The sequence below is a fragment of the Leptonotus elevatus genome, chromosome 6, assembly GCF_054856555.1.
Source record: "Leptonotus elevatus isolate MCC_2025b chromosome 6, RoL_Lele_1.0, whole genome shotgun sequence".
Classification (NCBI taxonomy): Eukaryota; Metazoa; Chordata; class Actinopteri; order Syngnathiformes; family Syngnathidae; genus Leptonotus; species Leptonotus elevatus.
The window spans coordinates 6189917-6215093 of NC_141244.1; the positions used below are offsets into that span (position 1 = coordinate 6189917).

The 25177-nt window shown below is 38.9% G+C and overlaps 1 protein-coding gene across 4 annotated transcripts in view; it reads right to left on the minus strand.

Annotated features, from left to right (window-relative positions):
* plecb (plectin b) overlaps positions 1 to 25177 on the minus strand; it is a 134761-nt gene that overhangs the window by 49167 nt on the left and 60417 nt on the right. For 3 of the 4 annotated variants that reach the window (XM_086078165.1, XM_086078163.1, XM_086078162.1), the window contains exon 1: positions 5557 to 8752. The exons of the other annotated variant lie outside the window; for it this stretch is intronic. In XM_086078165.1, coding sequence (XP_085934291.1) covers positions 5557 to 8752 — 3196 coding nt within the window. Of the gene's footprint in view, positions 1 to 5556; positions 8753 to 25177 lie in introns of those variants that run through there. 4 annotated transcript variants of the gene reach the window in all.

Below are 25177 nucleotides of genomic sequence, written 5' to 3' on the forward strand. Positions count from 1 at the left end.
ATTCAATATATTCTGAGCAGTAATCACGTAAATCCAGGTTTAGCTGTTATCTCTACTGAACAATTCACATCTATTTCAGTTGAAGCTGTTGCAGTTTTTCCATTGGAGCTGTTGCAGATTTTCCATTGAGACTTCAACTATGGACCATATGATGAACTGGTCATATTTCTTCCTGTGTGAAATTCTGTAGAACTGAGTCACAGAAAAAGCAATATTGGCCCATGATAACCCTACAACATCACAATAAGGTAAGATACTTATTAAACATGCTGAAGTGGATAGGTTCATCTGGTTCACGTAATGAATGACACAAACTTGCCCTCATGTTATTTTAACTAATAATAATAATAATAATAATAATGATAATAATAATATATAGTACAATAGATGTAATGAGACAAAGCTTCTTTTAATAACTTAATAAAGGCACACACTCTGTCCTGTATTTCACAGTAAACTAAAATGATTTTAAATTATTTACACAATTTTTAAGTTGCCCTAACTTGTTATTGTTATAGCAAGGTTGGTGGGCGGCGTCTTTGGCCCCGTGCCCTCCATTGACACACTATCAAATTAAATAAAGCAGTAGGGCAGCCAAGCCTAATTCGATCCTTTAAATGTGGCATGTAATGTGTGCTGCAGTAGCTGCCAGTTTCTGTTAGTGCAACATCAACACGCATGCAGTATAAGTACAGTGTGTCGTGTATCTGTGTTGCGTTCGTGTTAATATGCGAGGGAGCGCTGGGATCACAAGACGTCCACCTTGTGTTTGCCAAAAGAATTCTGACAGCTCACAACTCGACAAGCAGACAAGACGGAGAGACAAGACTAGGCACATAGACACCACAGCAACCCCAATCTGGTGACCTACCAGGTATGATCTTCATCTAAGTGATGATACAGAAGAGAAGAGGAAGACGAGGACGGCGAACACAAGAACTAAACGTGACTGATGGGGGGTGAACAGGAGAGGAGAGGCTGCTTTTTGTTTGCTCGGAACTGCCTTGGTTCTCCCTTGTGTTGAATTTTGACAGGCTGCGCCTGCTGCTTGGATCCGTCAGCCTGCTCTTCTGTGGCCAGGGGAGGAGGGACGACCCCAAGCCTGGGGAAAAGGGCAGGGGCGAGGGGCTAAGAGGGCTGGATGTTCAGGCAGAAAGGGGGCTATTAATATCTACCACAGCCAGATGATCACATAGTGTCACAGTTAGAAACTGATGGAAGCACTTTGGCAGGACATTTGGCAGATTCGCCCATGGGGACGCAAACACAATCAGACGGCTCCCCATCACATACAACCAATGATGATAAAAGACAATAATCCCATTAAAGCACAACTAGACAACTATCTGCACATGGTTAGCTCTATTTACGTCAGCCACGCTCAGTATGCCTTATGTTACAAACAAACAGTTCCAGTGCCAATATTTTGAGCCAAAAAACAAACGCATCAATATTGCAATTTTAGATCACAAATGAATAACGAGTACAGCATCCTCAGCACTTCTTTTAATCTCATATTTCTTCTGGGATTACAGCAATGCACAAACAATCTCTAAATATAGTTTGTTTTGTTATGTGCACAAGACATGATGAATTACGGGGCTGTCAACACATCTCATTTGTTTGCAATTCAAACCTGTATCTTAGGAGCAGACTTGAAATGTAGTTACTTTGCCTGATGTACTTTGTGAAATCAAAGCTCCTATACAGGAAAAAACAACTCTGGGTTTTACAAGGGATTGTGGAAAATGTATTTCATGGACCTCAATATTCGCCATTACAAAGGCCTTATCCACATAGCATTCATGTTTAAAACACATAACTCATGTATTTTAAGCATGTGTCCATATGGAAGTATTTGTCCATCGACACCATTGTCAAAGGGTAACGATACAAGCTACTAGGGATAATGAAGACATGGAATATAGATATATAAAACCAAATGAAAAGTTTTGGCTTTATTAAACATTCACAGAGCTGAGTAGCCTCACACAGCCTCTGACGTTAGCCTGGGACATGACTAAAGTCATAAGCATTTTTGACTGAACCCACAATTATTTCCACATGTTATTGATCTCTGTTTCCTGGGTTTAGCTGATACTGACTTAACAGTTCTATTGCTGAAGCCTAGTTGCTGTTTTAGCTTGCTCAGGGGCACCTCAGCCACAAAGCAGGCTATCACTTGATTTCATTTAATTTCATTTCATTTAATTATCCTCTGTAGCAGGACTCAAACTCTAACTCTCTGGTTCCAATCCACAATAATGAGCTACGAGCATATTTGCTGTCTTGCCTTGCTCAGGGGCACCTCATAAATAGACAGCAAGCAGAGGAGCACTTAAGAAGTTTTTTTTTTTTTCAGCATCAGAACTTTTTCAAAGTTGATGCCCCTTCTACAACCGCATTAATCCACTTTCAACGGTGCCAGACATGCCTCCAAAATGCAAGAACCAGGTGGTTTCAACTTTCAGTCAAATGCTTTGAAAATGGCAGCACCGTGCAAAGCGGTCAAATATTAAGTGGATACATTTGTCCACATGTTTCATTAACCAAAGACAGACAAGTATGAAATATGTTACTCTTCATTAAATCAACGAGACATCGCAGAGTTGTAATTAATGCGAGCACTTATCCGTATTGAAATAAGAAGTTACATCATAAATAGGTTTAATCGTACTTTCCATATCCCTACAAGTTGGCATGTGTGATGTTACCGGCTGGAGATCGGTATGGTTGAATTTTAATATACTTTTCTTTTTTTTTTATCGGTCCATAGACTATATAAATTCAGGGATTCAAAAGTGCAGTCCACGTTTGCATCATGTTTCATTAAACAAATCCACAGATTTGTTTGCTTATTGTTGTAATCTACATTTATGTTTGTGTCTTACTGATTTACGGTATAGTATGTAGTTATGTTTTACACCACACCCGAGTGGCAGAATTATGTTCTCCTGGTGAACACTTACCAAACTGCATGTCAAAGTATTTCGAAAGTTTATATGTACAATTGTAGTTGTAGATAAACTGTCTTTCATATTAATGCTTCATTTGCCCTTATGTTAGTATCCTATAATGCATAATAGCTCTGCTATAGTTTGTTTTGATAATCATTTGTTGAAAAATACTAATTAGAAAAGCACCTTGGAAAAAAAATTAAAATTTAAACGCTGATGCAATTTTGAGGGGTAAAAAAAATCCCAATTCTATTATTTCTCCAAATCATTCAGCTCTCGTTTAAATCCAGTTACTGTAATTTCAAACCCAGACGAACCTTCAAGAACAGTCCAAAATAATAGCACTTTATATATATATATATATATATATATATATATATATATATATATATATATATATATATATAAATATTTTTTTTTTATAATTATAATTTCAGTACTGTCAGTGGTCACTTGAATTTTAAACACTGCTATTTATATAGAAGGTATAAATATTTGCAAACTACAAAGTTCCTGAATTGTGAGGTATTTAATCCAAAATTTGTGAAGTTTGTCACAGAACCAATATGATCCACCACCACAATGAAAGGCACTGAGCTGCAGCATTTTTTTCTTCAGAATTGTTCATTTAAGCGGTTACACAAGTATGCGTTGGGCAACAGTTGAGTAGAGAACAAGGAGGACCTCAGTGGCACGTCCGTGCTGTGTTGAAGTCCAATTGTCACTTGTGCCATGCGTGGGCAGAGTTGAAACACTTTCTCAAAGCATGCCTACAAGACTCAAATGTGGAATGTGCACAGTCTTAGAGCAGCACTCACCATTCAATGGGTGTTCTCTACGCAGCTACAAGCAGAACATTATACACACTCTTACTTTTTTGTCATACATTAATGGCACATAATACAAAAGTAATTCTAGAAGAAGAAAAAGTAAACGTACTGCAGGAAAGTCCATGCATCCAGTGGTATCGTTATCTACAGGCAGTATGTATGTAACAAACCAACCACAAATAATCACAGTACTAAAAATGGTTTCAATGTCATCCTGTGTATAACACTCATCAAAGGTCAAATCAGAAGGACACAGGCAACCGAGAACCACCTGTCGAAACTTGTTGACATTAGCAGTTAAAGATAACAGTGGTTTGTGAATGGACAGCAGATGTCAGCATTGGGACACAAAATACTGACAGAATGGTTTAACAGATTGAATTAGAAACTCTTCAGCCCCCTTCACACATAAAATGCTCAACTACTAAAACCACAAAAGATAAAGTATTTCAAATACATTCATCAAAAGTAAGAAGAGTCTTAGAACTACCGTTATATTTGATTTGGTGGAGTCGTTCATTTTATGGTGAATTGCAAGTATTGATACTTTGCTGTGAGTTGTTACGTTTTAACCCCAGATTGAATCATGTCTGCTAATTAGATCCAGATCTCATGTCATGTGTTGAAGCAAACAAATACAACTGGAAAGCTATGAGCAAGCTGTTCCCTCACTCTTTGCCTATTACTCACACCCACACCAGACAACGCCCATGTGAAGCACTTCTTACACCCTTAGAGAGCTCTACACTGTCACGTGAGCTGGACTATTGCATGCATTTCACTTTTCATTTCCATATAATCTGAGTCACAAGAACACGATTCAGTGCCAATACTCAAATAGTATCCAACTGTTGAGCAGAAAACCAGTTGGGTAACCCTTTCCAGAATAAAAAAAAAAAAAGGAGGCAACCTTACAGAGCTCTTATCACATTGCATGCATACTTCCCAAAACTTACACATTCTATTGCATAATGGAATGCCATCCAACCTATCACTCATACAAATCAAACTAACAGGAGAACCAACACACAGGCACAGTACACAGACATATCTTAAGTATTATTGCAAGTGAAAGGATGAGAAGGGCTCCCAAAAGCACCACACCTCCTTCACTTCAATCTGGCTATGGATCACAAGTATCTCTGCAGGGACCAGGCAAGGCCAAATCTTAGCAAACAGCCCCACCTTGCTGAAGTGACCTCAGGTCTGCAGAATGTCATTTGGAAAACATGTGAAGGTGAAGAGTGGCCCCAAAGAGAATGACTTCAATTAACCATTTGCAGATCAGTTTCTTATCCTGCAGAACCACAATTCCCCACTTAAACTATAAGTATGGATTTTGTTTGTTTCATCGCTTGCCCGTAGAGGGACACTCAGGGATTGTTTGGACAGATTCTTATTTTTATCTTTAATCACTCCTATGTGATAACTGACAGTGGGTGGAAAATACCCCTGGCATGTTTTAATAGTCTAACAGACAATTTATTTATCACAACACACAGATAATTAAATTCCATGCATACCTCAATGCATTATTCACACTATCTAGTCATCAACAGTGACAGCTAATTGGTCTTACTCGAAAGAGGCTGTGCTTTAATGCGCTGTAATATTCTGTGCTTTAATCAAATTTGAAATTTATGAAGAACAGTCTATATTCTCAGAGTAATCATTGTAACATAGTGCTCCTTTAAATGCACTTCAAATCAATGTACAAGACAAAATGCTACGGAGAACGATACAGGAAGTAGAGTAATTGGTACACAAACCTTCTATGAAGTTAGGAAATATCTTGTCCTCTGGCTCTTCCAGCGCGTGGTCCCAGTCTGCATCAGGTGAGGCTCCATGCACCCTGACACCTGGCGCCCCTGACAAAAGTGCCCTCTCTATGGCAATCTCTTCCAAAACATCCAAGTCCAACTCTTCTTCTTCTTCTTCTGCCTCAGGCTGCACAGGTTGTGGACTCGTCTGCTCCCCAGTTGCCTGAGGACTAACAAGCTGCTTCACCTCAACTACCTCTTCAACCACTACAATTTTCCTCTTCATGTTGCCGTCGTCTGTTTCTGGGCTTTCGGACAAAAAGGTGTCCCCCAGGTGAGGCTGGACACTTGCGAGAGTTGCAGTGGCAGAGGGTGTGTCCTCCTCCAAGTCCCTCTTCTTCTCTTCCGCCTGCTTTAAGGCCTCCGACACAGAGAGTGTATTTGCTGTGCCGCGCTCTGCTGCCGGAGTGGCTGAATGTTGTGCAACTATGGGAGGCTCCTCTCGCTTGACAAGGGGGTTGGCCCGTGCCTGAGCTACAGCTGCCTCTGCTGTTACCACTGGCTCTGCTGACGCTAATTCTCTGGCTTTGGGTGCTTCCCTAACAGTGGAGGATGTTTTTGCTTTCGGAACCTCCCGCTTGATTTTTTCTGCAAAGAGCAGTTCTGGCTCCACCTCCCTTTTGTCTGCTGGGGCCAGAACGAGCACAGCTGCTGCCTGTCTGGTTTCCTCAATGCACATTCTTTCGGGAGTCATTTTTGGAGAAACATTATGTTTTTTCAGTTCAGAGGTCATAACAGGGCAGTCTTTAACTGTGCCCCCAGGCAAAGGTGTCATTTCAGTGGATAGCAGTGTTTCTGCTTCCAGCTTTATGGTTGAAGACACTGAAGTCTCAACCTTTTGTTTTCCATTCAAACTTTTTACATGTTTTTTTTTAGGCTGAGCACGTTCTTGCACTGGCTCTGTCAATGTTTTAAAATTAGCAGCAGTGATGTTCTCACATATAACTGAGTCTGTGTCAGGCAGAGTACATTTAAGTTGTGCAACTTCTCGATGAGCCACTGGGGGCACTGCGGTATTCTGGCCAAATGGCAAGGGTGACTCTTCAGAAATAGCCTTTATTTGTTTAGATGTTTCCCCCTCTGGTGTCACTGCCATTTGTTTAGAGACATCAATTCTATCATTATTTAATTTTGGCTCAGCCTTATTTGTCTGCTTAGAAGATGGTCCCTCGGGCATTGTGCTTGTTTCAAAGATATGGTCTTTGTCATGGGTCTCGTCCTTTATATTTTTGTCTTCCACCATTGTCTCAGCAGGATCCTCACTAGTCTTGACTTTCTCTGCTTGAGATTTCTTTTTCTTTCGCTTGGATTTAGAGTTTCCCTCAATCACTGGTTTGTTTTCAATAGGCAGTTCAGTGGGTACAATAGTTTGAATCAACCCAGGAGAAGTGCTTTTTTCTACCGACCTAGAGACTTGCGCGGGAATTTTACATGCTTCTTCAGGTGCCGATGCATCTTCTTTCTTGACACCATGACTTGCATTTACCTCAGTTTTCTTCTGTTTAGGTGCAGTTTTGACTTTGTCGGGTTTTGCCTTTTCGGTATTAACCATCATTTTTGTGTCAGTGATTGTACTAACTTCAGTTAGTGAGGACTCAATTGGTGTAGTCTCACAAAGTTCTTCATTTTGAGACTTTGCTGGGAGAGTCACTGGTGTCGGCGAGACGATGAGATTCTGAGGATCTTTACATGTAGTCATTTTGTCTGTATCCACAGACATCACTGGTTGAGATTTGGCTGTCTCCTGAATGATGGCTATCTTTGTTGTTTTGGCCATTTCTTTACCCGTTTTAGATCCAACTTGGATCTTTGAACCTGATTCCTTTTTAATCATTTCTCCTTTAAGCTGTTCTCCAACGGCATCTTTATTAGCATGTTTCATAACAGGAATATCAGTACTGGTAAGAAGTTTGGATGTTTCCTGAGAAGCTGCTTTAACCAATTTACTCTTCTTTACTTTATCAGCTGCTTTTTCAGTTGTGGCTTGTTCTGCATCAATGTTCCCTTTCATCTTTTCTTTGACATCATCATTGGTGGGTTTGGTTATAACGTGAGTGGTTGTGACAGTTTCGGTCACGATTGTGCTAGTTCCCTGCACAGAAGCCTGACAGCTCAAAGCATTTACCTTATCAGTTGCTGGTACAGTTGAGGCCGTTAAAAAAGATTCAACAGCCTCCTTGCTGACCACTTTTTTGATCTTTGTTTCAGAAGGCGCTGAACTAGTTGAATTGCTGGTAATAATTTTACAAGTATTTGCATCTGCAATTTTCATCTTGTCTGTGTTTCCTTCAAGACTAGAGATCGCATGTTTAATTCCATCTGTAGCATCTGGAGCCTCAGCAACAGGAGCCACAGTAAGAAGTGGGGTTGTTTTGGAGGATCCTGCATTCAGAGAAGGCTTTGGTACATCATTTTTCCAAGGTGCTTTTGAAGTAGAGGACAAACTCAATTGTTTCTCCTTTTGAACTTCAAATAATTCTCTTCCCTCATATGTTGCCTTTTCATTGCTCACCTCTGACTGCTGATGTAAGCGGTCCATCGGCATTGATTCACCTTGAAATTTGTTCCCCTTTGTAAACAACAAATGCGACTGGTCATCTATTTCTTTCGGCCTAACATGTTCTGCAGACAGTTGGCGGCCCCTGAATCTGGGGGTCCTGTCAGAGTAGCTCTCTTTTTCTCTGGGACCCATCATCCGATGGCGGTAGCTTTGACGCTCTGCCACTGCTTCTTGGCTTTCAGTATCACCCCTATGCCCTGGTTTGGGTACGTAAGATGTAGGACCTTCAACATATTGGACCTTTGCAGCTCGCTGAGCCATTGCCAGAGTGGATGCTGATTTCTTAAACCTCTGCAAGGAGGAAGGAACAATTTCCAGCGGCAAGCGGAGGTAGTCACGCAGGTAAACAATGCCCTCATTGGTAAGGTACCAGTAGAAATGCCTCCAGGCAAATGTTTCCTTCACAAAGCCTCTGGATTTAAGTGATCCCATAGCACGGATTACTTGTAGGTTGCACACTCCTTGTACCTCAGGATGCTTGGTCTGAGGTCGCTTGTCCTTTTTGGCCACCATGACACCATCTCGAAAGAGAACCTCGTAGATTGCCCTCAGGTCCCGCAAGGGCATAAGCATTCCAGCAACCATTTTGCTTTATATCTACACTATCTCCAAGAAAAAGAAAAAGAAGACTCAACTGAACGCACGTCTTACAGTGAGGGGAAAAAAATCTTCGGGCAAAACACGTGCTTCAATTCAATTAGACTTAAATGAAAGAGAAAAAAAGTCTGTGGAGTATACCCCCTTACTTTCTCACACTTGTGTTCTCGTTGATCCTTCAGGTTTTATGAAGAAAATGAATAATCCGTTCAAATGTCATTCAAACATAATTCAAATTATGTCGCCCCACAGCACAAAGTGTTGCTCCCTTCTGCTGGGATAGCAATGACAGAATGGAAGAGAGAGAAAGCGCATGTGAGTGTGTGGAAGAGAAAAAGTGAAGCACACTTAGTTGGGCTCCTCCTACCTTCCCTCTCAATTCCTTATGGGAAAAAAAAACTTGCATGGAAAAAAGTTCTCAATTAAACGCAGCAACGGAGAAGTGAAAAAAACGATTTTCTATAAACTTATTAACATTAAGAAAGAGCAAAATCAAATGAATGGACCAACACTGAAGTGTATCCGAGCACATGTTTTGTGGCTCTGTCACTTTTCCAGAAACGCCCACTCACACAATAAAGTACACACCTCCATAATGTACACACACACACGCATACGCACACACACTTTTAAACTAACACCCTGGCTGGCTGACATACGCCCTTTGGTGTGTCACACACACCAACTCAATGAATGGGCTTTTCTAAACTCTGATACACTTTAAGAAAGCGAGAACACTGTTTGGCATACATCCATCAAAGCCTGGAGCCACTGGTTATTCATACATGTACTAAGAACAAGGTATATTGTTTTACACATTTCCAGATCAGATATCATTCTACACTGAAGGTGTAACTTTCCCAATTGTGAAATAAAGACTAATGAATTTAGACAAAGATTAAAATTAGTTAATTTAAATCCTACAAATGTCTGTTCTCGCAAAGATAAGGACATAAATTACTAACGTGTTCATCAGTTATATATTTTTTATAAGTAGAAGAACTGCAAGTCACTTTGACAGTTCATAAAAATGATGGAACAAGGCAAAGCACCTTAAAGGTTTATTGCTGGCTAACATTAGAACGCCATACTTCAAATGAGCTGATAACACTTGCATAACTATAAAAAGAACTTTGCATTACATTTAACCTTTTCGTCACTCACAGAGACATGAGATCAGATTTCTATCCCTAGATCACTTCTCCCCTCTGCGCATCTGTCTCCAGTTTGTCTCTCTGTGTCAGGGAGAGTGACCTCTCATGGACGGAGTCCAGTTAAAAGCAAAGGTGAACTGTTCATCAAGGAAGCACATCAATCTACAGCAGTTACAAACTCAGGAAAAGAACATAATAAAGAGAAGTTGACTGTGACGCACAGTTGCGCAATTTGAGTTGGCAGCTATGAAAAGAAGCATTTCTCCCGGGTGTTTCAAACCACACGCAGTGTTACACATTCAGCCACTTGTGGAATTTTTTTTTATTTTTCTTGTTTTTACTATATTTACCATGGTAACAGTCAAATGAGCTAGTTGTAAGGGAGCCACATGTGGTACTGCAGTTTATAAACTGTTGGTATAAGTACACTTTTTCAAGATTTGTTTTTTGTCATACAGCGTGTGTTTGAGTACAGCCAGAAATGAACTATATGCTGTAGACAAAACTATAGTAGATGTAGAGTAGACAACTCTTAAACAAGGCCCTTTTTGTTCAAGAATGGCAGTGGACAAAGCCAGTCCATCGAGGCATGGTTGGATGAGCTGAGTGTGAAAGTACTTCACTGACCTACACAAAGCTCTGACCTCAATAGCATCAATCACCTTTGGGATGAACTAGAACAGAGACATCGAGTCAGCAGACCCTGCCTCAAATCTGACATTCACGATCTCTGACCTCACAAATGTTAATCTGAATGAGTGATATTCCACAAACACAATCCAATAGCGTGGTGTGTGTTGGGCATTAAAGTTCAAACTCCACTTTTTTCATTTTAATGTAATATTCAAGCATTCTAATATTTGACCTTTTTTTTTAAGTTTATGTAGCAATCACTGAGTGGCTACTGGTAGTGTTTTGCTGGTAATGAATGGAAGATTGCTTAATACCATTCCTTTTTTTTTTTTTTTTTTTTTTAGAGCTCAGTATTGTTCATTCGGAAATGTCATCATCATTGCTCTTTTTTTTTTTTACTTAATACCATTAACAACACTGACTTTTAAAATATCTTTACCAGATGACAACACGGCAATCCACTCCATACTTAGCAGGGAAAAGGATGGCCCATGTACCCTACCTTTGGTAAATATGTTTCAAACATCCCTCATGATTGTTGGGTTAATGATTCTTTCATAAGCTGGGAGGTGACTACAAACAAAAGGATTCTCAGGTACATTGTACAGGGTGTGTACTGCCGTGTATATTCTACTGCCGTGTATATTCTGCTTGAAGTCTTTGACTTCGACTTCAGCTGTCTTTGAATAATGCAAACAAATAGTTACAGTTATGCATAACTGGTACTTGTACTAAATCCATCCGAACCGAAATACAATTGCAAAAATATGCAAACAATCAGTTAATATGTCAACAGTTGAATACAATTCATGCCAAGAGCTATCTCATGTGAGAACATTTGCATCACCAGACACCGAGGCTCTCAGAAATGAATATTGAAGTTCACAAAGTAGCCACACAACCCAGTAAATTTCAGGAATGAAGGAGTCTTAAACCATTAAAATATCTACACATGAGCAACCGGCATATGAATGTTAATAACACAAAGATTATTTTTTTTTTTTTAGAATGGTTTAGACCAGTGGTTCTCAATCCCGGTCCTTGGGGACCCGTATCCATCACGTTTTCTATGTCTCCCTCAGTCAACATAGGTGATTCAAATTATCAGTTAATCAGCAAGCTCTGGAGAAGCCTGATAACGATTCTCACTTGTATTAGCTGAGGTAGACATGTAAAGCAGGCTGGATAGGGGTCCCAGAGGACCGGGGTTGAGAACCACTAGTTTAGACCCCCACAAGTCTAGGAATAGACCTGTCATGACCAAATAATGTTAGCTGGCGACTGCCGGGATTTGCTTTTAGCCTACATTTCGATGTCAGTCCCAAGTGAGATACAGTCAAACGACCAACAATTATTAAATGATAAGAAATCAATCGCTATTAATGGTACAATTAGGTAACCTTGCCAGCCAGATTGATAATTGTGATTCACTTGAGGGAGTTCTTCACATTATCAATCTGGTACTTCACTAGGGTACTTCACACGCTGATTGGACGATGCAGCATCTTTGCGCATTTGTTTTGACCAACTAAGGCAATGGATGAAAATCTTGTCTTCCGTCTCGTCTTAGGGAGAGAGGGGTAAGCACGAACATCTTTACCAGATAAAAATGCACGAAACGCCTCTCGTTCAAATTCAACAAGGAAACGGTGAGTAATTCTGCAAGACCTTAATTAATTGCAGCATTCGTCTGTTTGGTTTGTTTCCCTCCGCCATCGATGCTTATTGGTTTCGTCCTGTCTAAACAACACCTGATTGGTCCGACCTAAAAAATGTCGGCTAAAAACGTATCAGCGGGAGCAGTACAAGATGGATCCTCCGGAGTTTTTGAACACACAAATACCGCGAGAATTCATCTTGCTGGCAAGGTTAACAATTAGGGTCTAGCACTTAAATACTCCTCAGTCTTTGCATTTGATGAGGAACAGCTTAAAAGATAACTAGTGTCTTTTTCCACTGTACCAAATGACTGCAATGCAAAGGTTACCATTTTCTTTGGATAGTCAGCCTATTTTAATTGGGCCAGCTTGTCACCTGACAGGTTATAGTTAGGAGTTTGACCCCAAGGATTGACAGCTGTGCCCCCTGACAGAGCTGAGGCATGATAAAGCTCAAACATATCCAACCCAGGAATATTCTAAATTTAGAGAATGCTGAATGAGGAGGATCATAAAGAGTAAATATATTCTTACGTTTTCTGTTCTTTTAGATTAGGTATTGGATTTTATTTCAATGTTTAAATGTTTAATTGTAAATCAATTAATACATTTCAATGCACTACATACAGTAAAAAAACAAAAAAAGGGTCTCAGTTGGTTTAAATGTTTTGTTTTGAGTGTTTAGCCTATATAGACACTGACCAAATAAATCAAGAACGTATTAACTTAGTAACATTGGGTATGTATACAACAATACTTGTATCTGTATGGAATCGTTCGAGAAAGTGGTCATGGTTGTATTAAACAATACACTTCTTCTTCTTTTTTAAGTCAATGGTGCTGCAACACAAAAGTGCCAGTGGTTATGTCTCTGTCTCTGTCGCTCTCTCTCTCTCTCAATATATATATATATATATATATAAAATGCACCGAAATGAAATAATTGGCCGAAATCGAAAAAAATAAATGCTTGACCGAAAACCGAAACGGCAATTTTTTTTTATAACATTATAAAATATTTATTTAACACTGGCATTTCAAAAAGCACAATATAAATTGAAGGCTAATGGTACATTAAACACCAAACGAGGGTTGAGCATTTTCTGGCGGTGCAATTGCACTTTATAGTCAATGTAGTTTGCACAGGTAGGGACGGATGCATGTGGCGGGACAAGGTGCGGTGCACCTAAAATCGGCACATTCACATATTCACCAACGTTTAAAAATAAATAAATACATTTGTTCGCACCAGCTAATCGGCTTCGGGAACGCACTGCAAAGTTACACACAGCGTCCTGTACAGGTCTGTAGCGACCCGGAGATAGCGTTAAGTGTTTCCGTGTTTAAAACTGTTGATAGCAATAGTGATAGCATTAGCTAAAGTATTCAGCACGGCCAACGGGATGCAGGTGAAAAAGTGTATGCGTTCGAGGGGCTCTTATAAAAAAAAAAAAAAAAAAAGGGAAGGCGCTGCGGGAGAAAGAGTGGCTCACCTGTACTGCAGTACACGGCAGTTCTGTCTTTTTTTGACCCACTTAAATATTGGACACCAAGCGAAGCCCCTCTCCTCCAGTGTGCGCAATGACCCCGGGAGCTGCTGCGACCGACCGGTGCAAAGTCACACGGTGAAAATCCAGCGAGAGAAGAAAAGATGGACACTCACCCCCACGTTCGCTGTTTAATTCAAACAGATGCTTGCTTGAAGCGTTTTTTTGCTTGCGTCACCACAACCTATTTCGGCCATATTCCTTCGGGTTTAATTTTATTTCGGACGAAATTTTTCGGTGCATCACTAATATATATATTGTTTGCCATCGTAATTTACATAGAATAGTGTATGTAAAAAAAAAATTTTCAACAATCATTTCCACTTGAATACATTTTGTAAAAACGTTATTTGTACGTACGCCACCATTGTTGTTTATGTTGCAAAACTTTCTGTGTAGTGTAACGTCTGCTTGCTTTCTGCCGAGGAAAGCCAAATGAGAATAAAGAAAGCAAGTTAAGCCTCCGTAGCATTCCTAAAAGAAACAATGCTGTCGGTCGCCGTGGTCTTTTAGTTTCGTACATGTCTAATTGTATCTATAATAATATAATATATAATTTTTCTAAATATATTTGCTTAACTAAAACAGTCTTATTATCAAATGTTACTGTTAATAAATCCAACAAGGAGCCAAAATGTTGTTGTTGTTTTCTTTTATTTTTATTTTCATCTGTAGACAAAACAGCCTGAATATAAAAATAAAGTCTGACTTAACAAAGAAATTGAATTACAACACAGACAAATTCAACAAAGGTTGGCAACTTTTGGTTGCCAGCTCCTTAGACAATCTAAGTGTCATTAGGATTAATTTAATTGATAGCAGGAAGGCAACTTTATAAAAAGCAAGTATAATGGAAATTGTTCCACAGTACTTGATTACAGTAAATAATTACAGAAACAGACATATTTGTATTTTCAACCACACAATACAGGCAAGAGGCTACCAGAAAACAATGTCCTGGTTATGGTTGTGAGGCATGGTGCAAATGAAAATGCAATATCCTAAAATACAATAAATGTAAACACTTTTGAAGTGGTCTTGTCCCACCCAGTTAAACATTCTTGCTCCATAAACATATGTGTTTCAAGGATTATTAGAAGTAAATATGAAGGTAGATTTGCTTTAAAAAAAATAAAAATAATGTCAGGTGTGTGTTCTTTATGGAAAAGCGAAGTTCCGCAAAAGTATCTTTTTGATACGAGAAGATTAAACTAGCAATAGAAAATGTGTGAGCTTTATGATCATAGCCTTTTGTATGAGCAGCAGGGGAAAAAAATGGTTTCTTGACTTTTGTTTCACAAATTCAAGCATGAATATACATGGAAAATCCCTAATGCGTTGGACAGCAAAAATGACAGTTGGTGTGTGCATGTTCAAATTCTCTAGTACCGGATCACACTGACTTTACCTTTTCCAGAGTGGAAATAAATGAGGTCAGAGATTTATGCCTACAGTCACCAAAATAAGCAGAGGAACGCAGAAAGACTCTAAATCCTCCAAGCTCTTCCTGAAGCGGCCAAGCAAGGATAATAATGAGCAGATTTGGCATGTTAACACCATCTACTGTGGAAAATACACTCAAGTAATGATGCTCAATTATTTGCCCTGCAACTGTTTAAAAAAACATTGTTTTGCCTGCTTCTGCACGCTTTGCTAGAGCCAGAGCCAGATCCTGAAACACTGTGCAGCAAACAAATTCCAGGAGTGAAACACAAAATTGCAACACCACAAACCCAAAAGCAGCCAAGAATTTCTGTGCAGGATTTATAATCCCACTTGTAGCAGATAGCCTTCACAACTGTGTCACAATAAATGCTTAGTTTAAGCCTTGGTACTCCAAAACATCAGAGTGGCAACGTATGTGCAGAGCAGCGGTGCAAAATCATTTAGTGTCAGTCCGACTATAGATCCAAATTTTTTAGTAACATGAAACTTACCTTTTTTTGGACTGAGCCAGAATCTGTCACCAAGTGGATCTCCTTTGTTCATGGTGCTTATAAAGCCCTCAGCACAAAGCACACAGCTCAGTTATGCTGTCACTTCTGCATATTAGCCCTGTGAGAGCAACTGCATGCCCAGCACCAACATGGCATCAACAATTTGGGTGCGAAAGAGAGAAGGAATGGCAGTGGAGGGTAACAAGGGAGGGTATTACTGAGAAAAGAACAAGGGAATCTTTTCATGTCTGTTGAAGCAGAGGAACATCTACACCATAAATTTGAGGGCTTGCCAGCTTGGACACATTCTCCCTGCTGCCTGGGATACCAAGTGCCATGTCCCACATATGTCTACTGGCAGACATAACAGACAAATGGAAGATGGGAGAAATGCCCCAAATAACAATGATAGAGATTTAAAATTTGGGCTGTTGATGATCATTCGCCAGAATTCATGAATGTTAAATGACTATAATGGCAATGCCATTTTTTCACCTTCCTGCATTCAAATGTTTATTGTCAACATGGTTTATTCCCATCTGCAGTTTAGTTTACAGAAGTATCAATATAAAAAAAAATCATGCATCTAATTAAAATATGGAGAAAAATAAATATTGTATTTCTTTAAGTAGAACCAACTGTTTATAAATTAATATGGTAACATATTATTTTTAAAGGCATGGAACAGTCTTAAATGTTCTAAACCTGTGGTGTCCAAATTATAGCCCCGGGGGCCATTTGTGGCCTGCCGTCACATATAGTAAAAATGACATCTGCTATACTAATAAATTAGTTTTATATGCTGTAGAACTTTTCGAGATGTGCAAAGATGCAAATGAAATAAACTATTTATTTAACTACCGGTAAACTAGTAAAATTTATCTTTATAATGTTGTGGTGAATAAAGATAATTAATCGTTTCCTCCACATTCTGTTCTGTGTCAAGGTCTAAATTGTGAATATATCCCATGAACGATTTTCAAGTAAATGCTTTCAAAATGGTCATCTTACGACAGATAGTTCCCTTTTCTTCTGAATGAAGAGATGGGATTTGGCTGCTGTTCAGCACAGGGGCTGATATTCTCTGGTGGGTTACAGGCTCTCGACCCCCCCCCCCCCACACACACACACACACACAAACAAAATATTGTAAAATTCTAACTTAATGCATCAGAGAACGCTGTTCAGGTAACAGTTTTTCAAGAGGAAAATACTAAAATATAATAAATAACGTGCAATTGTTTGATTGACTCATTTTGGTGTGCTTGATAAATTAAAGTCCCAACGTTTTCTAAGTGTAAATTTTCCATGTGTAGCGTTAAGCAGAATTGTGCTGCTAAGAAGAGTTAATAAATTGTAGCTGTTCTGTGCAAACTAGTTGAAACTGAATCAGCAGTGCCTCTGACAATCGATTTTTTTTTTTTACAATTATTCATGAAACGGACCCAAGAATTATGTTACTTAACATCTTAAAAATGGTTACGTAAGCTCTCAAAATATACTTTCTGTTTGATATGATATGATTTTAAACATTACCAGTGTTTCCCAACCACTGGTACCCCAAAGAGTACACGGCCATATTGCAGTGGCTGCATAGAAACATTTAACATTTTATTTCAAGATGATACGTAAATATTCTCAGTCATTTCATAAGCCTTTCAATAAAATGGTATGTGTACGCTATAATTTGTTTTGCTGGGAAGAAAAGTGTTTGGGGGGGGGGGGGGTTCCTGCTGATAATTCAAGTTCAAATGCCTGTCTTTTATTCATTATGTGTTACATTTTTTTTGTGCTAAAGGAGGTTATAATACACACAACAGAGGCAGGTTCATTATTCATTTTGAATTAATATTTTTAAACATGTTTATTTTCAGGGTAACATATCACATATGTTTTAAATTTGAGTTAAAAAGAAGACAATGCCCAAAAATGAAATGTTAACATTAAAGAGACAAAATAAAATTACTTTCACTTGATGATATGAGTGAGGGGGCACCAAAGATATGATGAAAGGGCTTGGGGGTACACGAGACAAAAAAAGTTGGGAACCAATCCTGTGAACTGTATATAAAGGGAACATTTTTGCAGGGTGAGTCAGCGTTAGGGTGTGCCTTTGGTTGCTGTGGCAACCCAAACCAAAGGTTAGGCAAATGAGATGTGCACCGTTAAGGGGAACATGGCCGCGCAGTTGCTACGGGTAACCAACAATCACACAACAAAACTTGTCACAGGATCCACACATTGGCCTTCCTGCCCACATGGCACAATGTGAGGATTTGCATTGTAACCAGAGAGGCTACTTGTTATTTTTGGATCTGGATCCTGAAGATTGCTGTGTATTAAATTAGACATTATCACAATGCGGGTACCTCCTCTGGTCGACACACTGTACTCATACACATACACACGCATACACGTACAGAAGTGATTTATCATGCCCACTCCCATAAAACTCTTCCATCTGGAGAGAATGAATCCATTGCATTCTTTCTCTCCTCTGAGCGCAAAAAAAAAAGTATTGGCTGGGCTGCTACTTTCACGAAAGACATGCAGAAAACTTGCTGTGTCTGTGTGTGTGTGGTTTAGGGAAGAAAAGGCCCATTATTTGGCGGCTTTGGAGTCAAGTTACAGACAGCGGTGACTCACCATCATCAGGAACTTCAATAAACTGCCATGACAAAATTGTCTGTCATTAAGCAGAAACAGTCACTGGAGCGCTTTTGTTCTTGCAAAATGGGTTTCATTTGCCCTCCTAAATCCTGTTTTTCCACTGTAATGAGACACTAGCAGACATTGCCACGCCCATGCAACCTAATACGACACGTGCAATCTAGAGCGACTCTACTTAGAGACATAGAAATATCAATTGTTTGCGGTAGTCTGTCACGTAAATGACATTCACAACACGCAACAACAGTCTATGTTTTAATGCCACAAATCTGATTAAAAGCAACCGGTACCATGGACATTTTTTAATAGTGCCCTGTGACTGACTGGCAACCAAGCCAGCACATACATACTGCATGACATATTGCATTACAGTATGGTACGGCAGCTGTACCCAGTGGCGAACAGGGAGAAGCTCCAGAGAGGAGTAAAAGCGGGCCCCTCCCCTTAACGATGGACATTTACATCTCACACTGCCTCAGCAGAGAAACCATTAAGGACAGCTCTCACTTTGGCAAAGACCAGTTGCCCTCAGGGAGGTGTTAGAGGTGTGTCAGAGCAAGAACTAACAGACTCAAAAATTGTTTATTGAATGTCTCTGCCACAATTCTATTCAATATTTCCTTGCATTACTATTTATTAGGGATAGAACGATTATCCTCGCTAATTTTCTGTATTTTCCAGAGTCCCCCAACACACACACACACACAAACCCCGAAAACAGATCAACTTAAAACTGAGTTATCAACAGGGAACAATGTATTTAAATTTAATGTTAACTTTATAATCGATGCTGCTGATCCTGGGAACTCTATGCACCTTTTGCTTGAAATTAAAACAAAAATAAGTTAATGTTTAGCATTTCAATTAACTGTATTTTGAAATTTTGGTAAACTTTATTTACTCTCTGAAACTGTCAGCAGCTATTTAGTTGTTTAACTTTTCATTAAACGTAGGACTTAAGACATGTTGATTACACTGAGAGCTCCTTCAACATTTTGTTAGAATTATAAAAAAAATTGTCTATTGTCTAAAATGAAAAAAAATGAAAAACACACAACATTATCTAAATCACAAACTTTTAATTGTTTTCATTTTTTATTATTAAATTTCAACAAAAGAGTTGGAGGGGTTTTTTTTGTTTTTTTTGGCCACCAATTTGTTCCCTTTTACTGAAAATAAATACCGGCTCAAAATATCTGTTATCAGCCTCTTTGACTATAATCAGTAGGCTATTGTTATCGGCCCTGAACAAAAAAAACATGAGAGTATCTCTAGTACTACAGTATATATTTTTGGTGTAAATATCTTTTATTTTTAGTTGTTTTTATTTTGTGTTGAATTAATTTTTTTATACTTTGCTTACACGTTTGTGCTGGTTAGGGATCAGTTTTCAATCTCATTGTATATGTGTATAGTGACAATAAAGGGCATGCTATCGCCTTCACCGAAAGCCAGCAGGCATTGGCTTAGCTCCAGGCAAACCTAAATAAGTTACGCAATATATATAATAGATGAAAAAATAAAATATCAGAGGCTTTTGCTGGACTGGACAACCAATATGCATGCACCCATTTGATCTCACCACTGCACTCTAACTAATGAGATGCATAAAAAATATTACAATGCTCAGTTTTGAGTGACATGAATATCAATTTTTTTGAGTAATTACTCAAAGGTAATCAAGGGATCACCCTCAGCTGGGGCTCTCCGTTCATTGTACGTTGGAATTATTCACTATTGGTAAAAAAATGGCTACAAACTACTTCTCCTACTCAAAAGAAGAAGGTGAGCGCATTATTATTCCTGACACTTTGTTGAGTGAAAGTCTCCTGAAGACACACCATGCCAAAACACTCTTTCTAAATCTGAAGAAAGCTTCTGAAAAGGATATGAAGTTACAGCTTCAGATGACTACATTGTCTGACTACTGGCGTGAAGGGATAATACCACGGGGACTAAGAATCAAGAAATTTCCATCATATCTAATAATAAAGAAATTATCATCAAACGTGCGGATAAGGGAGGAGCTGTAGTTGTCTGGGGGAGAGACCAATACCTCACTGAGGCAATAAGACAGCTGATGAACTGTGAGTACTACACTCCATTACAGTCTAATCCTCAACCACAACTTCAATCTGACTTTATTGAACTTCTTACACACGCTAAAAATGAAGACTGGATAAGACAGCATGAATATGATTTCCCTTTTTTTGTAAAAACCCACGTGTTTCTGTATTTGATATGCTCCCCAATATTCATAAGAACTTACAAAGTCCACCCGGCAGACCTATACTTAGTGGTAATGAGTCCCTGACTGAACCATTGTCAAAATACATTGATTTTCACATTAAAAGCTTGGTATCTCCTTTACCATCCTTCATTCAGGACAGCACATACGTTTGGAATAAACTGAAGGAAGTTGGCCCTGAATATTTGGTTACTATGGATTTTGACTCGCTCTATACCAATATTGCACATGAGGAGGGACTAATGGCCCTTGCACATTATTTAGAAAGAAGATCTCCCGAACAACTGCCACCTGCTGGATTTATCGTGGAACTAACAAAATTGACATTATACAACAATGTTTTCTGTTTCTCAACCAAATGTATAAACAACAGAAATGTACAGCAATGGGAGCTTGCTTTGCACCCAATTATGCCAATCTATATTTGGATTTTTGGGAAGAGATATTTGTTTATTCCAATATGTTTCTTGATAAAATAGTAAGGCGGGGACGCTATATAGATGGCGTGCTGCTATTTTTGGTCTGAATCAGAAGAGGAATTAACTAAATTTTATGGCTATTAAAATAATACAAACACCAATCTTAATTTGAGTCTAGAATTTTTGGTGACTGAAATCACATTTCTTGATTAAAAAATCTACAAAGATGATAAAGAAGATCTTCATACTACAATCTATAGAAAATCTACGGACCGTAATACAATCTTGAGAGCTGGTAGTCACCACCCGCCCATGACTACTAAAAAACATCCCTTATAGTCAATTTCAGCGACTGAGAAGAATATGTGATGAAGACACTAATTTTGACAATCATTCACAAGATATGGAACAAAGATTCATAAGCAGAGGATACAAAAAAGTATTATTATTATTATTATTTCCACAGCTCATCAGAAAGCTACAAGTCAAAATCTAAATGATTTGCTGATTACGAAACAAAAAAACTAAGAAAGTAAAAATCAAGTGTATTTTGTAACACCTGACACCTCAGAATACAACAAAATGAAACATATAATTAAACAAAATTGGAGTATCCTTACAAGTGACAACTCACTTACAGAAATACTTCCACATACTCCAACAATCAGCTTCCGGAAGGCCCCCCCACCCTTAGCAATAAACTAGTCAAGAGCTATCTCCCCCCTTTGCAAAAGAAAATAACTTGGCTCAGTAAAACAACGGGAACATTTAGATGCGGCAACTGTGTGCATTGCGACACCATAAAGACTACCAATGTTTTTACAAATACATTAAATAAAAAATACAATATAAATTTGTTTATCAATTGTAACACTACGTATGTGGTCTATAAACTTGAACGCCCTTGTGGCCGTTTCTGCATTGGTAGAACCAAGCACAAATTGAAATCCAGACTTGCTGAGCACAAACAAGCTATAAGAACTGGTAATGCTCTATACCCTATGACACTGCATTATAAATATTCCAATCATTGCAATAAAACTTTAAAAAGCCTATGGTTTAAAGCAGTGGTGTCCAAGTCCAGTCCTCGAGAGCCCCTATCCAGCCTGTTGCAGTGCAGCTAAATCTAATGATCAGCTCATCAGCAAGCTTTGCAGAAGCCTGATAACGATCCTGATCATGAATCAGGTGTGTTAGCAGAGAGAACCTGAGGCTGGATAGGGGCTCTTGAGGACCGAACTTAAGCACCCCTGGTATAGAGCATATACCTGAGTCTATAAGGAGAGGAGACTCCTGCAGAGGGAGTCTTTTTGGATCTACACTTTAAAGGGACTACACCATGGTATTTTAAGGCCTTCCACAGTTAACTATAGGCATATAATGAAGAAATCTTAAAACCCCGCCTCTCCCGCTGTGGCTGCCGCGCCCCTCTCCTGACGTCCTCCGAGCTGGCTGCTTCGCACAACCCCCACGAAACATACAGATAAGTTTTAAGCCGATTTTTAAAATGGATTTCACAGGCTGCTAGATCTCTGCGTTTGGTCACGCCATCAATTCTTGTATAAACATTTGAAACAAAATGGGTCCTTGCCGCAAGAAATTGTGGAAGAGGAGGGGAGCAGAGAGGTTAGAGGAAAGAAGGAGGAGGAAAAAAAGAGCACCACAGCAGGTCGCGAACCCGCGCGCTGTTGCTTATGCACTACAGCATCCACTCATTTAAATTCATCAGCGCAAATGTTTTACTGGTAGTTTACACCAGTGACAGCCAATGGATTTTAAGACAGCCAATTGTCCTATCATTGCACTTTGGCATTGCAAATGTGAAGAATAATTGATTGCTTTGAATTCATCTGGACATAATGTTTATTGATAAAAGCTACTTTTGTCAATATCTCATGGAGGGAGGTCTCAAAGAAAGTGGGCGTGCGGTGCGGGGGTGGGGCCGCACGCTATGATGTCAAACTGTGTCAACATCTCGTTTTCTCAGGTTGGGAGGGGCTGGTGCTTGGAGAGTAGAATAACCTAGAATTTCTCATACAGGGGCGAATGGAGGAAAACACAACTTTGGTCATGTTTTTGGTGAGGAATTAGCATTTTAACATGTCTAAAAGCTCCAAAAAGTAGATTTTTCATGTTGCAGTCCCTTTCAGAGCCACTAAGTTTCCTGGTCTGAATGATGAACTGGATTTCATTCCTTTTCTTTAAGATCTCTTCTGAAAAAGACATTGTAAATTGTATATTGGGTTTAGTTTTTTTATTATTGACTTTTAAAAGTATTGCTGATTCTTTCTTGCTGATTGGACAATGAGTACCAGCTGACTGTGTGTCCATCCCACTGTGAACATGTGACTAACTTCTATATAAACAGTTGTATGACAGTCCTTTTCAGCTTGCCCTGACGAAGGCCTACCAAGGCCGAAACGCGTTGGTCATTTTTAATCAACTGGCCATGTGGCAATAAAGGCTTTTTACTTGGAACACCTTTGAGTGTCTCAGTTTTCTCGTCTTTCTTTTTTTTTTAAATACTTTTGCGGATCCCTCCACTGAAGGATAAATCCAAAATATCCTAGCAGCACTCCTGCATGCTCTGAGTGTTTCCAATAATATTTACATTCAGCTACGTAATATCCCATATTATATTCAAATGTTTTGTTCATTGATCTCTCTTTTGCAACAGTATCCAATGGTGTGGTCCATGAGTATAGATAAGATATATACATGCATACACACACATAAGTGGCCTCACTCCAGGACATTTCTTATCAGTTCGCCTGCTTGACTCCATATCCTGTTTCCACTGTGACATGCACCTCTGAAACCTCGAGCCATAAAACGATAATAGTAGTCCAAACAATGGGCAGCTTCCCTTCCCTCACTGTTTGAAAACAAATTGAACAATGTGTCAAAAATTAAATTCACGCAGTGAGGGGTGACACTCGGAAAAAAAATGATACTAGTTTGTCCAGGAGAAGGTGTTGCAATAGAGGGGCCAAAACAACTACTCAGGTTGCTCAGTAAACTGTGAGAGCAGTCAGTATGCCAACAATAATAAAAAGTATGGAAAGTAGCAAATTGCATGTCAAAGATGTATGCAATTCTTTCTTAATACAAAACAGAGCTCAGTACTTTTTTTAAGTACAAAAAAAGTTTCATAGCATCAAAACAGAGCTCTAGCTTACAAAGCAAAGAAAAAGTACGCAAGGTACGACTGTGAGTAATTATTGTTGCTTAGAGGCTGACACGTAAATCACAATGCATTGCAGCCTTAAATATAGGGTAAGGCAGTGGAATATAGACTACAGTATGTGTATTAATACAGCACAGTCTAGAGATAAACATTGCCAGCATAGTTGATATGTGACAGTGATGTGTAGATTATAGGTTTGCTTGTCGATGAAACTGGACTACTGCATGTAATACAAGTATATGTACAGTTACTTTTATTATTTTATTTAGCCTGAATCAACCCTTGAGAAGTGTGACCTTGTCAAGGATAGCACAGTTTCATCAACACATACAATGTGCAATTTACCATTATCTTCTCTTATTTATATCTGTTATAATAATGATGTGTATGTGTGCATGTCTGTTTGAGTAAATGTCATCAGAGTACTTATTGGCCTTGACAGCTTCAGACGTTTACAATTACATCTTGTCTCAAAGAATCAACTGAAGAATGGCCACTCACCTGAAAAAGAGCACAAAAAAAGGTTATGAGTCACTTGTACTTGTGGACAACACATACATAATATTGTGCAAAATGTATATCGCAGCATGTACCTAAAAAGTGTTAATAGGCAAATGTGAGCTAAGTGAACAAAGCTACTGTATACTTACTATCTAAAGTTGAATCTGGAGAAATCTGTCTTTCATGAGTCACATTATCAATGCATAGCCCGAAATGGAATTCAAACATGGGCAAATGGTTGTACTGTGACAAACGTTTGAGTCGTCATTTATAAGTACAGAAAAATGCATTCTTGTCTAGCGGAAAGATTGAAAGTTGGTATGAGTGAATGAATCACACAACTAGAAGAGCTCTGCTTAGCTGGGTAACATCACCATCTACTGGAGAACAATAAAATGTCACCATTTTATCCATTGTGAGCTTTCCAAGTAAATGGCATAATCATCAAAAAAATTATAG